Source organism: Limanda limanda, chromosome 1 (genome assembly GCF_963576545.1).
Source record: "Limanda limanda chromosome 1, fLimLim1.1, whole genome shotgun sequence".
In the NCBI taxonomy this organism is placed as follows: domain Eukaryota; kingdom Metazoa; phylum Chordata; class Actinopteri; order Pleuronectiformes; family Pleuronectidae; genus Limanda; species Limanda limanda.
In genome coordinates, this window is record NC_083636.1 from 25,492,246 (window position 1) to 25,505,713 (window position 13,468).

At 40.1% G+C, this 13,468-nt stretch overlaps 1 protein-coding gene across 1 annotated transcript in view; it reads left to right on the forward strand.

The window, feature by feature from the left end:
* The first annotated feature begins 7,810 nt into the window (after positions 1-7,810).
* Positions 7,811-13,468, forward strand: part of adamts6 (ADAM metallopeptidase with thrombospondin type 1 motif, 6) — a 57,582-nt gene continuing 51,924 nt past the window's right edge. Inside the window, exons 1-5 of the mRNA XM_061077228.1 lie at positions 7,811-7,910; positions 8,015-8,403; positions 10,438-10,612; positions 11,260-11,483; positions 11,861-11,944. Coding sequence (XP_060933211.1) covers positions 7,811-7,910; positions 8,015-8,403; positions 10,438-10,612; positions 11,260-11,483; positions 11,861-11,944 — 972 coding nt within the window. The remainder of the gene's footprint in view (positions 7,911-8,014; positions 8,404-10,437; positions 10,613-11,259; positions 11,484-11,860; positions 11,945-13,468) is intronic.

Here is a 13,468-nt window from a genome sequence, read left to right on the forward strand (position 1 = left end):
ACTTCTGCTTTCTGAAAATGCAGAAGTTACATGAAAACGTTATTAACTGGGTCTATTGCATCAGCAATTATATTAATATTGTGCAATTCAAATATTTTTTTTGTTGATTGCTTTTGTATGATGATATATTTTTCAAGTAGAGATCCATTTCAGGAAAATAAGCTTAGCTTTTTAGCAAACAATATTATATTAAATTATTTTTAAATAGCTGATATTTGTAGTATAAGTGTCACAGTGAGCCAGACCCCTGTAACCGAAGATTATAAATGAAATTCAGCTGTGATTAATTTCATCATTTACACCAGTACTTTTCCTATATGGGATGTGTCGAAATATCCACAGTGATAAAGACCTATGAGTTGTAACCTACGTCATAGTAGCCTGTTGTAATAAAGGGACTTTTTTAAAAACTATTTTTCTCATGCGTGAAGAGAGAAGGAAACGATGAACGTAAATTACACTTAAGTACAATTCTGATGTACTTCATTACTTAAATGATTCTATTCAATATAAATACTTATATAAACTACGGCTAAGTTGTAGCACCTGAACGGGCACGAGCACACGCATTTTGAAGCCTGTCGGTTATTTGAGAGAGAGATCATTGATCAAGCGCACGAGGCTTACCTCCTTTTGGCAGTAGGTGGAGCTATCGCTATCACTATACTAGACTAATAGATCTGTTCAGGTAATAACATTCTTTTCCCTAAAAGCTTTCGTCTTTGCATCTAAGACATTTAAGGATTCTACCATCTCTGACACTGTGACATTAAAGCAAACTGACAACAAAGAATTATTAGCTAATTGAATCCTCTGAAGTGTTCTCTTATATATTGTAAAGCAGCCACGAGCAGTTCATCAAAGTTTAAAACATGTCACTTCCTGTAGCCAGCAGGTGGCCAGTGATGATGAGTCAATATTGATATGGATCTGATCAGGGCTTGACTGTGAATGTGTGAATGAGGTTTGAGGCTGAAAGAAACAATGCACAGAGGAGTTATAATAAATCCCTCTTAATGGCGAATCATCAAAATGTCATGCCACAGTCACACCGTGTGATTGAATCATATATACCGAGGTAGTCTCCATCTTGTTGATCTAATGAAAGCCCAGGGACAAGTTCATCAGATTTATTTTTCTCTGTCATGAAAAGACAAATGTCCCTATCGATTTTTGTATATGTCGGCCAATCTTAGTGCCGGGGCTTCACTTTAGGGGCTGCTAGTCATTTATTTAGTCACGCACATTCCTTAAAACCATATAAATATTTTCAGGGGGGTGATGTTGTTACACAAATGTATTTTTTTGAGGGAGACTGAAGCATGAACCATGAAGTTACAGTAATTTCGTGTTTAACGGCAAATTGATGAACTTTGATGCCAAGTCACTAATATGGCGTTTGACGAAAAGTCAGAGTAATCTTATTCCATTATCAATGTCTCGAGACACTTTTGACACAGTTTGACATGGTTGCAGTCAGTGATGAGCAGGAATACTTCCAAGTGTAAGATGTTCCAAAAACAAAACGGTCATCTCCATCCGTGCTAACCACGACCATAAAAGGTCATGTATTAATGTAGTTTAATATATAACAATATGACCTTGACTCTCTGGATATTTATTATTACTGATAGCACTTCCGTACTTTTAATTATAATATAGCAGTATCTCTACATAGTGCTGATACTTTGTCCACTGCTGAACAAAAGTGACACTGTGATTGTTTTACTGTGTCTAATGTTCAGAGTAGGGACATTTATATGACCAACACACCATGACCTGATTTACATACATCAGCAGAAAAACCCTGCGAGTGACCTGGACTGAAATTCTTTCTGAAATAGCATGGCACACTGTTTAAGACTTGAATGTAATTCAGTGTTTGAGGGTGGTTTTCTTTTAAAAACAAATTCAAATCATTATTATTAAACTTTCCACATTTCAAACCCTTGCTGTGCTCCTTTCAGACACACGGTGGCGCTGCCTCCCACCATTGGGCTGCCTCCCACTCAGGCTGTGCAGGAGGAGCACAGTAATGAGGGCCTGACTGTAATGATACAGGCTCCTACATAATGAGCAGCTGTAACTGCAGCTCAGGAATAGGCATGATTTTCAATTTCCGACAGACTAAAGATAGACGAGGGCTAAATTACACTGAAATGCACGGGGTTGCCATTAGCCTGCACTACAGCAGACCCTTCAAAACGACTTTTCCCCAGAGGGCATGTATCCACTGTGTCAGACACCACACTTTAAAACCAGAGGCCTTATTGCCAATAAATGGGTGTATTCTGAGAAGCCTGATACGTTGATTTAATTGATTATTTCAAGATACAACACAGTTGATGTCAGTCAAACCTGTGTTGTATTGTTGTTTTTAGCATGACATCAGTTTTCATTAATTAAATTCAAAGTTGGTGCCAAACAAATGTCAGAATAGGTTTTTTCCCCCTGATATTGTTACTTGTTGATATTTGTGGTTGCTGGGTGATCATTCTCTGTCACTCTTATCACGGTTCACCAGATTTAAACTGCAGGATATTACTGTTCACCAGTGGTGGCAAGTGCATTTACTCAAGTTCAGTTTTGAGGTTGCTGTACTTTACTTGAGTGTTTCTATCTCATGCTGCTTTATATCTAACTCAGTTACTTTTATCTGACAGCTTGAGTTACTTCTCAGATCAAGGTTTTGCAAACCAAACCTGTGATCACTTTACAAAACCTGATGCCATAGATAATAAAAAATGACTGCTTCCTCGACCAACTACAAGAAAGTAAAGTATCACTTATATGTTAATGCATCAGTAATGACAAACCAATAATATAATAGTTCAACAGACAGAGTGCTACAAGTGCTTACTTACTCACTTTCACTTTAATAAAAGATTTAATTCACTTGAACTTGCCTCTGCTTTTTCCTACAATGGTGGAGGAAGTATTCTCATCAAGAATACTCTATTTCAAGTAAAATTCCTGCATTGACAATTATATTTACACAAAAGATAAGCTAAATGTACTCATTGTATCTAAAGTAAAAATACTTATTCTGCAGAAGTATTGGCTTGGACTGGTTATTCTTATACCGTGTGTCATCAGAGGATTCTTAATACTGATGCATGCATTCTTCAGCAGCTTTTACTGTTGTAGCTGCTGAGGTGGAGCTACTTTTCACTACTTAATATACAGTTAGACAGTTTAGTACAGTGGTTCTCATCATAGGGGTCAGACCCCTCCACAGGGTCACCAGATAAGTCTGAGGGGTTGTGAGATGATTAAAGGGAGAGGAAAGAAGAACATCAAAAGTGGTTTCCCTTCACTTTGATTTTTACTTCCATTTTTTAATCTTTTTTCCCCCTGATGTTTATCTCTGCATGTGGGCTTGAGGCGATCATAGTGATGAGAAGTTTAGAGGTGAAATGTCTCTTTGGTGAAACAGGAAATAAGCGATTACCATCTGCAATGTGACAAGGACCCAAACTACACACTGATTGGGATTTTAGAGTCTCAAATAAACAGTGATGTAATATAACTAAGTGTTTTCACTTAGGCAGTGTCCTTATGAACTTCAATATAAATACTTGCCTAATACTTCATACCTGATACTCCACTGAAGTTCAGAGGGACATATTATACTTTGTACTGCACTGACTTATTTTGTATTCACAGCAACTAGTTACCTACTCTAGAAACAAATACAATTTTACATTCAGCATGATACATTTACATCATAATTATCTTATTATTATAATTCATTACTAGAGATTTTAGCACCCAAGAGTGTATAGAATCGTAAGAATTTGCTTGACTTTTACCAGCTAAACAGTAAAGTGGTAGCTTCACATGAACTCATCAGTAATAATATTCTCATCTTACAATAACATTTAAAGGGGAGATTTTTTTTCTCACATTTTTGTTTTATGAATCTTATGCAATTTTACTTGAGCAACATTTTCAGTACAGGACCTTTACTTTGAAGGCAATATTTGTACTTTTATATTGCTCAAAATAAATTAATCTGAATACTGCCTCCACCGCTGCAGGTGAAACAGGGTGCGGGTTTGATATTCTTGGTTTCATATAGTTGAGTAAAAAATGAAAACTTTCCTGAAAATTTAAGTGGAGTACACATACAAATAGCAAAAATGGAAAATACTCAAGTAAAGTGCAGATGCCAAACTACATTACTTGCTGATGCAGTAAATGTGAGCAGCATTAAATACTGTCCAGATGGAGCCAAATTTAACAACTTAATATTACAGTAAGTATGAGTTAGTCTGCAACAGGGAATCATATGGGATCACGATATGTCTGCTATGGAAAAGTCTTTATCTGACAGGTAAATAAAGTGTAATAGAGTACATGTAGAAAGTAGCAAAGCTCTACAATACTAAGTACCTCGAAATTGAATACACATACGTCAATACTTGTCTATCATCACTACTTCAGTACTCTAACTTAATTTACATTTTGAATGTAAGAGTTATATTTGCTATGGACTATTTTTAATTAAAGAAGATGTATTAGATTAAATGTGGTTAAAGTAACTCAGACATTTCTATATTATTTTATACTGTATAATATCTCAGTAGATTATTATTACTGATACAGTATTGTTATAGTAGCATTTATAGTCCAATTATTTTTTAAACACAAACAAAATTGTTGAACTAAGAGATACCTGACTCTCTCAATATCAATAGATACAGTTGGGTTCTTTGATTGATGACCAGCCAGCATATTTATGATATTAATTATGAACAAACTTGAACTTTTGTCTGAAGTAGCAGCAATCAAACAACTGTTGAACAAATGTCGGGGATTAAAAAAGTAAAATATGTTGTGGACCAGAAGTATAAGGTTAGCCTACTCAAGTACAAGTGCAGTGCTCAACTTCAAGTTCTTCAAATTGTAATTAGTAATCAATTGTGGTCATTGGTAATCAGCTACCTCACACCTCTGAGAGTGTTGCAAATATATCTTTGTACTTTTCTATATCATCATATGTATAATGTTAATATACTGTGTATTTATAAAGTTTTATAATGTACTTATGTCTTATTGCCACTTTAACTCAAGTAATCAGGTGGCCTTGATGATCTGAAAGTTAAACCCCTCTCTCCTCGTGTAGGGTTATTTTTCTTCCAGCGCTGAGGTTGAAGTGTTATTTCAGGGCAGCCCAGATAGACATGCGCACAGCTGATGGGAGAGAGGCACATCTGCACTGACGTCAACCCCCCCACCCCCTCTCCTACCCCCCCAAAACCCAGCCGCAACAAAAAAAAAAAAAGAAGAAGAAAAAAAAGCTGCCAATCTGAAGCTGTCCTGGACTGGGACACCCGGCCCGGTGCAGATGTAGTGAGGAGGAGCAGCCCCGAGCCAACTTGTGCTGGTGTTTGCATGCACGTCTCCCCGAGGCAGGTCTGCTGCTGCGCGCTGAGAGAGAGAGACTGTGGCACAACACCCTCCGCAACCTCAACTAACTTTTTAAGCCAATCTGTGCCAACAGCAGCAGCACAACAACCACCAGCAGCAGCAAGAACACAAAGTCTAGATTATATAGACGACTGATGGGCTGGAAATAGACCCTGGAGGAGATCCAACACTTTGAAAGGCTGACTTTGTGTGTGTGTGTGTGTGTGTGTGTGTGCGTGGGACAGTGTGTGGTGAGAGATACTGCTGCTGCTGCTGCTGCTGCTGCTGCTGGACTGAGAGGGAGAATCCCAGAGGATGGCAGAGTCCAGGAGGAGATGAGAAGAGCTGAGGAGGTCTGTCTGTTTGCGGAAACGTCCCAGTCTTTGTGTCCTGAGCTCTCTCCCTGCCCAGTTGGACCGGAGCTGACACTAGGAAGATGAGCATGGTAACATTTCTCCCGTTACGCTCCCCGTCTGTTCAGTAAGGGACGGTCTCTTTCCGGGCACTTTTCTTTCTAGTCGGCAGGCAGATTCGTGTGAGCATTTAAATCCTCTCAGGGAAGCGGACATTGTTTGCAAACCAATTGACCCGCTCATTGAGTTCCTTTGCATGCAGTGTCAGGGTTGGTGTACTTTTGGAGACATTTACGCACAGTCTCTCCAGCTGCAGGGTGTCAGTTTTGCACCGTTGCAGGTCTGCAAGTCAGTCCGCGTCCGGCTGCTCTAACTTTAACAAACCAGAAACCCAAACTTCCCGACAAAGGGAGGTTCACGCCTTTTTTGCAGCAAACCCCACGGTCGGTTTGTGGTCCACAGACGCTTCTCGGAGGTTGTGTTTGAGGAGGCACCGGTGCAATGCACACGGGCCAGCGGCCAACTGTCTGGGTCAGAGTGGCCAAGTAGGTAGCGCTGTCTGTGTCTGGAGCACTGCAGCTCCGTGCACAGCTCCACATGTAGGGCTCAGCACAGACTGCTGCTTTCCAAAAGGCTGTCTGGCTGTCAGCCGGCCACTTTTTCCGCCGGCCACCATCCCTCTATCGCCCGGATCCCGCTGACGTCTGTTTATACTGGTGTCGTTGGCGCATGCTGCCGTGAGACGCGTCAGTGAGTAAAACCACAACCTGCACAGATTAGGATCGTGTCGACTGGTCAGATTTATGCTTCTCCTATAGTGTGGTTGTTTCGCTTCGGTGGAACCTGCTTTTTGTCACATACAGGTCTCTGGCCATGAACCTGTCATCTCCAGTGATCGATGTTTTAATTGATAGGGAAGCGTCACTTTGCAGGAAAGTCGCCAGAGTCTGGTCGTTTGTTCTTGAAGAGACACATTTCATGTTGGATTTGAAAGACGTGGTGACTGAGGAATTGCAACTCAATGATGATGAACTTTGTGAGGGATTTTCATTCATTTACCACAGACTATATAGCTGTGACTGTTCCCTTAAAGCTGCAATGATCAGTTGATTAATCGACCAGTTGACTAACAGAAAATGTATTTTATTAATCACCTGATCGTTTCTGTCAATTTCTAAGCAGCAATCCAGCCAAATAAATGTGAAGATATGATATTTTTGGGTTTGTTACATTGTAAATGAAACATGTTTGGGTTTGTGGGTCTTGGTCAGATCTTGGCATGTTTTTTCAAGATTTTGTGGCTTTTGTTTTTGACAAAATGATTCCTGGATTAATAGATATTGAAGATAAATATTAGATATATCCCTAATTTTCATTACTGATCATCTGCCAATTATGTGTTTATTAATTGATTAAACATTTGGTCCATAAAAGTTCAGAAAAGAGTGGAAAATGTGCATTAGGTCATCATCAGAAACCAATATTACATTTACAACAATGTTTTACATGTTTCACAAACAGCGAAAGCAGCAAAGTCTAAATGTTGAAAAGCTGAAACGAATTTTTGGTAGTAATATTTTGATACCAGTACATTTTCTGTTGATCCACAAACCGACAAATCAACTGCTGGTCTCAATTCCACAACAGACGACAATCTGAAAATGAGTGAGCGATAATTCCAAGAGAGAGAGAGAAGATCATTTAACCTCTGATTGATTTTCTTCACAGGAATGCAGATGGATTGGTCAAGACAAGTTCCCAATATAGAGCTTCCTGTTTGGTGTTGCACCTGAGAGTCACTGTGTCTGATGGATTACGGTGTTTTCTACCAGCTGCTGACATGAATTCAGAGGCCAGTGGGATGTGGAAATGCTCGCCTTCAGGAGAAATCTGAGACTCGGATGAGCCCTCGAGCACAACGAGAACTTTTAAGTGAAGGAGATAAACCATGGACTTGTTATGGTGTGGCATCGGACCGACCCTGTGCTTTTAACCCGTTTGTAGCACCCTCTACCCCCACCCCATGCCACATCTTTCCCTGAATTATGGAAATTTTGTGGAAGACGCTGACTTGGACACTGAGCCTGGTGGTGATGGCTGCTTCTGAATTTCAAAGCGTCAACAGACTTTCGCACAACTCTCAAGGTATGATGCTGACATGTGGACAGGGAGATTTTATTGTATCTGTATGTTCATTTTCACATCATCTTCTCGTCTCTATCCTTTCTTTTCCTTTTCTCCTCTAAAAGAGGAGTTCCTGTCCAACCTGCAGCACTTCCAGCTGACTGTCCCGGTGCGGGTGGATGAAAATGGAGAGTTCCTGAGCTACACTGTGAAGCACCACCGACCGGGCCGACGGAGACGGGGGGCCGTAGACCCCATAATGGGACCAGTGCCGGCATTGGACCCGGACCCTCCAGAGTCCCGGCTGTTCTACAGACTGTCAGCCTACGGAAAGCACTTTCACTTAAACCTGACACTCAACCCCCACCTGGTGTCGAAACATTTTACAGTGGAGTACTGGGGCAAAGAAGGGCTGGAGTGGCGTCATAACATGGTAGATAACTGTCACTATGTGGGATTCTTGCAAAATCAGCGCAGTACGACCAGAGTGGCACTCAGCAACTGCAAGGGCCTGGTAAGTACAATGTGGTGTTGGAATTATTATTAAATGTAATCAGCTCCCACTCTCTAAGAGCCCTTGGTGCTACAAAGAGTACCGACTACTTACCTCAAACAAAGCCCTACTAATACTAATGTCAGAATATATACCTAGCTTGTGCTGCTCTCATGTCAGCCAATCTTTCAGAGGCACGGCCAGAGGATTAGACCAATTGTAGTTTGCTTAACACGATCTTGGCCTCTTTCCACTTGGCACACCGAGTCTGCAGCTCAGAACAAGGTGATGCTCATGTAGAGAAATCACATCATCACGCTTATCCGTGAGTGTTCTGCATCAGGGCTTTTCTCTCCAATCCGTCCATTGAATATCAGTCTTGAGGCTCTAATTTTAAAAGCCTCAGTAGTTCAGCTCACATTTCTTCAGTTGATCCTTTTTGTGATCTGTAAAATAACGTGCCTAACTCATACATATTACCTCATTTCGAAGCGTCTTTTCAAAAACAAAACTGAACACCACTAACAAGGCATCTAATTATCCTGTCTAAGCGTTTAGTCCTCAGGATTTTATCCTCAGACTGTGTGACTGTCCAGCTTCTCTTTGCTAATCAAGGAATTGGAAGAAATTTTAATAGCCGCTATCCCTCCTTGCTTCAGAATAACTCTAAAGAAGGAAAAAAAGGGCCCTGCTTCTTATTGTCAAATGTAATCATGTGGAGAAAACCTGAAGCCAAATGTGTTGGCAAGGCCCACACGAGTATCATAAATTGAATTAGTGTTTGCCCTTTTTTCTAAGAACACCAAAAATGGACAAAAATGTGTCTGCACTTTAATGTAATCAGCGATCTGCACAGTTTGGGATCTTGACATCACTCACCATTAAAAAGTCTAATATGTTTCTGTTTGCTAGTGTGATGTGGGGTTTATTACTGTCATTGTGGGTTTCACAAAATCAAACTATTGTTGTGTACAAACGTTTTTTGTAAAGGACTTCTCTCTATTGGCATTGGAAGGCAGAGAACAATGTTTTAATATAGGTTCTTTGGGGTACCAGTGCATGTGCCCTATCAGAAAGAGGAGATTACATGAATGGACATATATTATTCGAAGAGGTACTCCAGCTATATAAGACTTTGAGTCATGCAGCAGATACAATGTACAAGGAATGCCAAAAGATTTAGATCTTTAGCCCCAAGTATAAGTCTTACTTAAAAAATGCTGTATCCTACATTTCCCAAAATGCAACTTAATAACATTTGTCATGTTTGTACACATATGGCAAACATTATGGCTACAACTTTTAGTGTCAGATTGCTGTAAAGAGATGACATCATCAAAATTAAGAATCAGAATGATCAGGGTTATCTCAGCTTAAGTTGTCAGAGTTACGGAAATGTATAATAGTATATTTAAATGTATAATTTACATTTATCCACAGAGGAAATTTTTTACAACTCTTGAGGGTGTGAAAGCAAAGGCTGTTTTCACCCCGCTAGCTACTAGCCAACAATAGCCTACTAGCAGTAGCTAGCTATCAGTAGCCTGTGAGCTATCTGCTGAGCACAGCATCCAATGTGAGTTGTTGAAATCAACTTTCTCAATAAATCTTCCCTACAGTAGATTTAATGATGTCATCATTGTCAGTTTTATTCATACAACTCGACAACACTCTTATAAATCCCATCTTTTCAACTATTTTAGTTGTATGTATGCAGTCTAACATTTACAAAATTATGTCGTAGTTAAATTTGAGTTATTAGCGTAGCTACAAAATTGGATTTTTGTAACAGAACTCGTGACTTTAGCTTTCACTTTGCAGTTTGTATGCATCACATCGAATCTAAAGTTTGCTTTGCAGTCTGTCTGAACACACACAACTGAACGTCATGTGTAAAATTGTTGGTTTCCTTCTAATAGAAAGTACAAAATAATAACTACTAAACATGTACCCCCCCCCCCCCCCCCACTGCATTGTTTAGATATATGCATTCACCTCAATGCTGATGTTTGCTTGTGTTTGTAACCTGTTTCTTTCATTGGTTTTCTTTCCAAGCATGGTGTTATAACAACAGAGGAAGAACAGTATTTAATAGAGCCATTAAAGAACATATCCTCCACCACCTCCAGCGAATGGAACCTGGAAGAAGCACAGCAACATGTTATTTATAAAATGTCTGCCATTCCCTCACCGCAAGAGCATAGCCAGGAGTTCAGCTGTGGCATTTCAGGTTGGTGAACCTCCATCTGGGTTGGACTCTGTGTGGGTAGAACTGACGTAAAGGAAGAACTATACATAGTAGGTTAGAGGAAGTGCTGGTTTGGTTCTAGGCCCAGGTTCTGGTAGACATGACCGGGCCTCTTGTGTGCTATAGTTGCTGCTGGCCTGGACACCTTTCAACCTGTTGGAGAAAGTCTCCCTCCAGCTTTCATAAAAAGCACTTCGCTGCATAAAGCGAACTTGGCTCTGACTTTTACTGAAGAACAAATACTATTTATAGAGCCAATAATCATGTTCAGATTTTGAAATATAGACAACCCAGTGCCCCCAAATACTCGGACTGCTGAGATATGACGAATTGGAAAAAGAACCAGGTGGATATTTAGGTATTTGGGCCAAGGTCTTATAAGAAACAGCAAAGGCTGTCATCGCCAGGAAGCTAACATGCCCTAACATGTACCACCTTATAGCTTTTTCCCAGAGCATCTGGGTCATAAAGCAAAAAGCTTTAGCCGCAAGGTTCAAAGGGGCAGATTCCCTATGTGCATCAACCACACACAAACTAGCTCTCTCACAAAAATGATGCATTATGATCTTGGTGTAAATTGTTGTTTCATTATTTACAATAATCTGTCGTTGTCTCCCTGTCGTCCACAGACCTCATTGAAAGCAGTGCACCTTTCCAGCATAACACAACTTCCCCTGTCCACTCGTCCCCTGTTCCCCAAACCGACAGCGAGCGCTCGAACAGCACTCACAGACAGAGACGCTCTGTCAGCACCGAGCGCTTTGTGGAGACGCTAGTGGTCGCTGATAAAATGATGGTCGGTTACCATGGACGCAAAGACATTGAGCACTACATCTTGTCTGTAATGAATATTGTAAGTTTGATCCTACTTTTTGGTCATGTTGTCCTGTCTTATTTATCCGTTCATTTGAGGTTATCTGATTAATTGTTTGATTGTTTGTAAAATGTCACCCAGCAGCCCAAAGTAAGGGCTTTGAATATCCTGTTTTGTCTGATAAACATTCAGTGTAACAACATGCACAACAAATTCTCACAATGAAGAGGATAGAACCAGCAAATATTATGCAGTTTTCTTAATAATGTCTCAAACAATTATTCAATTATCAAAATATTTGCTGATTACTGTACTAGTGTGGCCACTGAAAGTACGTTATGAAGGCAGATTGGATGTTGTGACATATGGACACAATTTGTCTGACTTTGTGTCTTTTCTTCTTTTCTGGAGGTCAGGTTGCCAAACTTTACCGTGATGCCAGTCTAGGAAATGTTGTGAACGTTATTGTGACCCGGCTGATTGTTCTGACTGAAGATCAGGTAAGACAAAAAAAAAATCACATTTTCCTCCTGAACCCTTCTCTGTGTCACAGTTTAATTTATTAATTTCCATAACTTTGAACTGTCAATGCAGTATTACCACAGTTATTACCATGAGCCTTTTTTTTTTAATAGCGTCTGTAACCTCATGTGTTATGAGTATATAACTGATACGTCTGGCGTGACTGAGCTGCAGTTTTTTATGTGATTGCTGTGGCTGAAGGGGAGACAGGAGAGACTATTCACCATATGGCCACCGCTTAAGATAAAAGATGTGCTTAAGCATCTTCCCTCAGGGAGCATTTACATGCACTGTACATGTGTATGTATGTGTGATGGGAGAAACAGTGTCCTGGCATCTGTTTTATTCAGAAGGGGGTCGTAGAAGCTCCTTATGTAGCATCAGGTCCAAAAATCCAGTTTTCATGTTAAGTGAAGCCGCACTTTGATCCACAAGGATGGCTCGTCTGTCAATCCTGGTTTGGGATGAGCTCAATAGAAAATACAGCCTCAAAACATATTATGGTGACAGTGAATCACTCATTGGCTGTTGAGCTGCAAGCTGAATTCAGCTCATCTTCATCTTGTAATAGATTAATATAATTATAACTAGTACATAAGGAGATTCATTTTGCAGACTCCACTACAACTTCCCCAGTTCTTTTCCTACTTTCCACTTCTGCTTTTTATAAAATCTCAGCTTCAGCTTCAAATAGAGTATCTTCTCTCCTGCTATAAAAGGTTTTACCTCCACCAGTACTGAATATAGGCGTAAATCAAACACAAAAAAAGTTTACACTGTGCCAAAAACTTGTTCTCCAACCTCCCTCTGATCCCAGTTCAGTCCTCCTTCAAATAATTCATCCAGAATTACACACTCACACACAACCGTTCCCCTCAGGCGGCTGGAGTGGTTCAAGTGTTGTCAGCGTTGTCAACACATGATAGTTCAGTGTCACTTTGTCTTCGATGTTACCTTTATTGGACAGTAGACGATTGTGACGGACAGAGAATGAGGAGAGAGAGAGAGAGAGAAGGATGTGACATGGAATAAAGGTCCCTGCCTGTGATTGAAAACTGAACTAGGGTCGCTCAGCTATGTGACACCACCATGCCACACGCTTTGATCTTTATTACAACTGCTGTCAATCAGTCCACAAGTGTTCTCCATGAAAAATATCTTTTCGAATTTGTGGGTATTTAGTACTTTAGAGTGATGTGAAGAAGAATAGGAAACAATATAAGGGGACATGACATGATACAACAGAATAGGGTACAACATGTTATTATAACACAACACAAAATTATACAACCAGACACTACATGATATGACATCATGTAGCACAACGTGATAACCTTACTATAAGGGATATACAAATTGTCATATTAATTGTTATTGTTGTTATTAAGTGACTAGTAAAAACAAACAACTGACAGGAGAGGCGCACCTCGGGGGAGTCAATCAGATTTCAGGTCATTGCCCCCTTGGCCCCACCCCTGGATCTGCCATGACAACATGACACA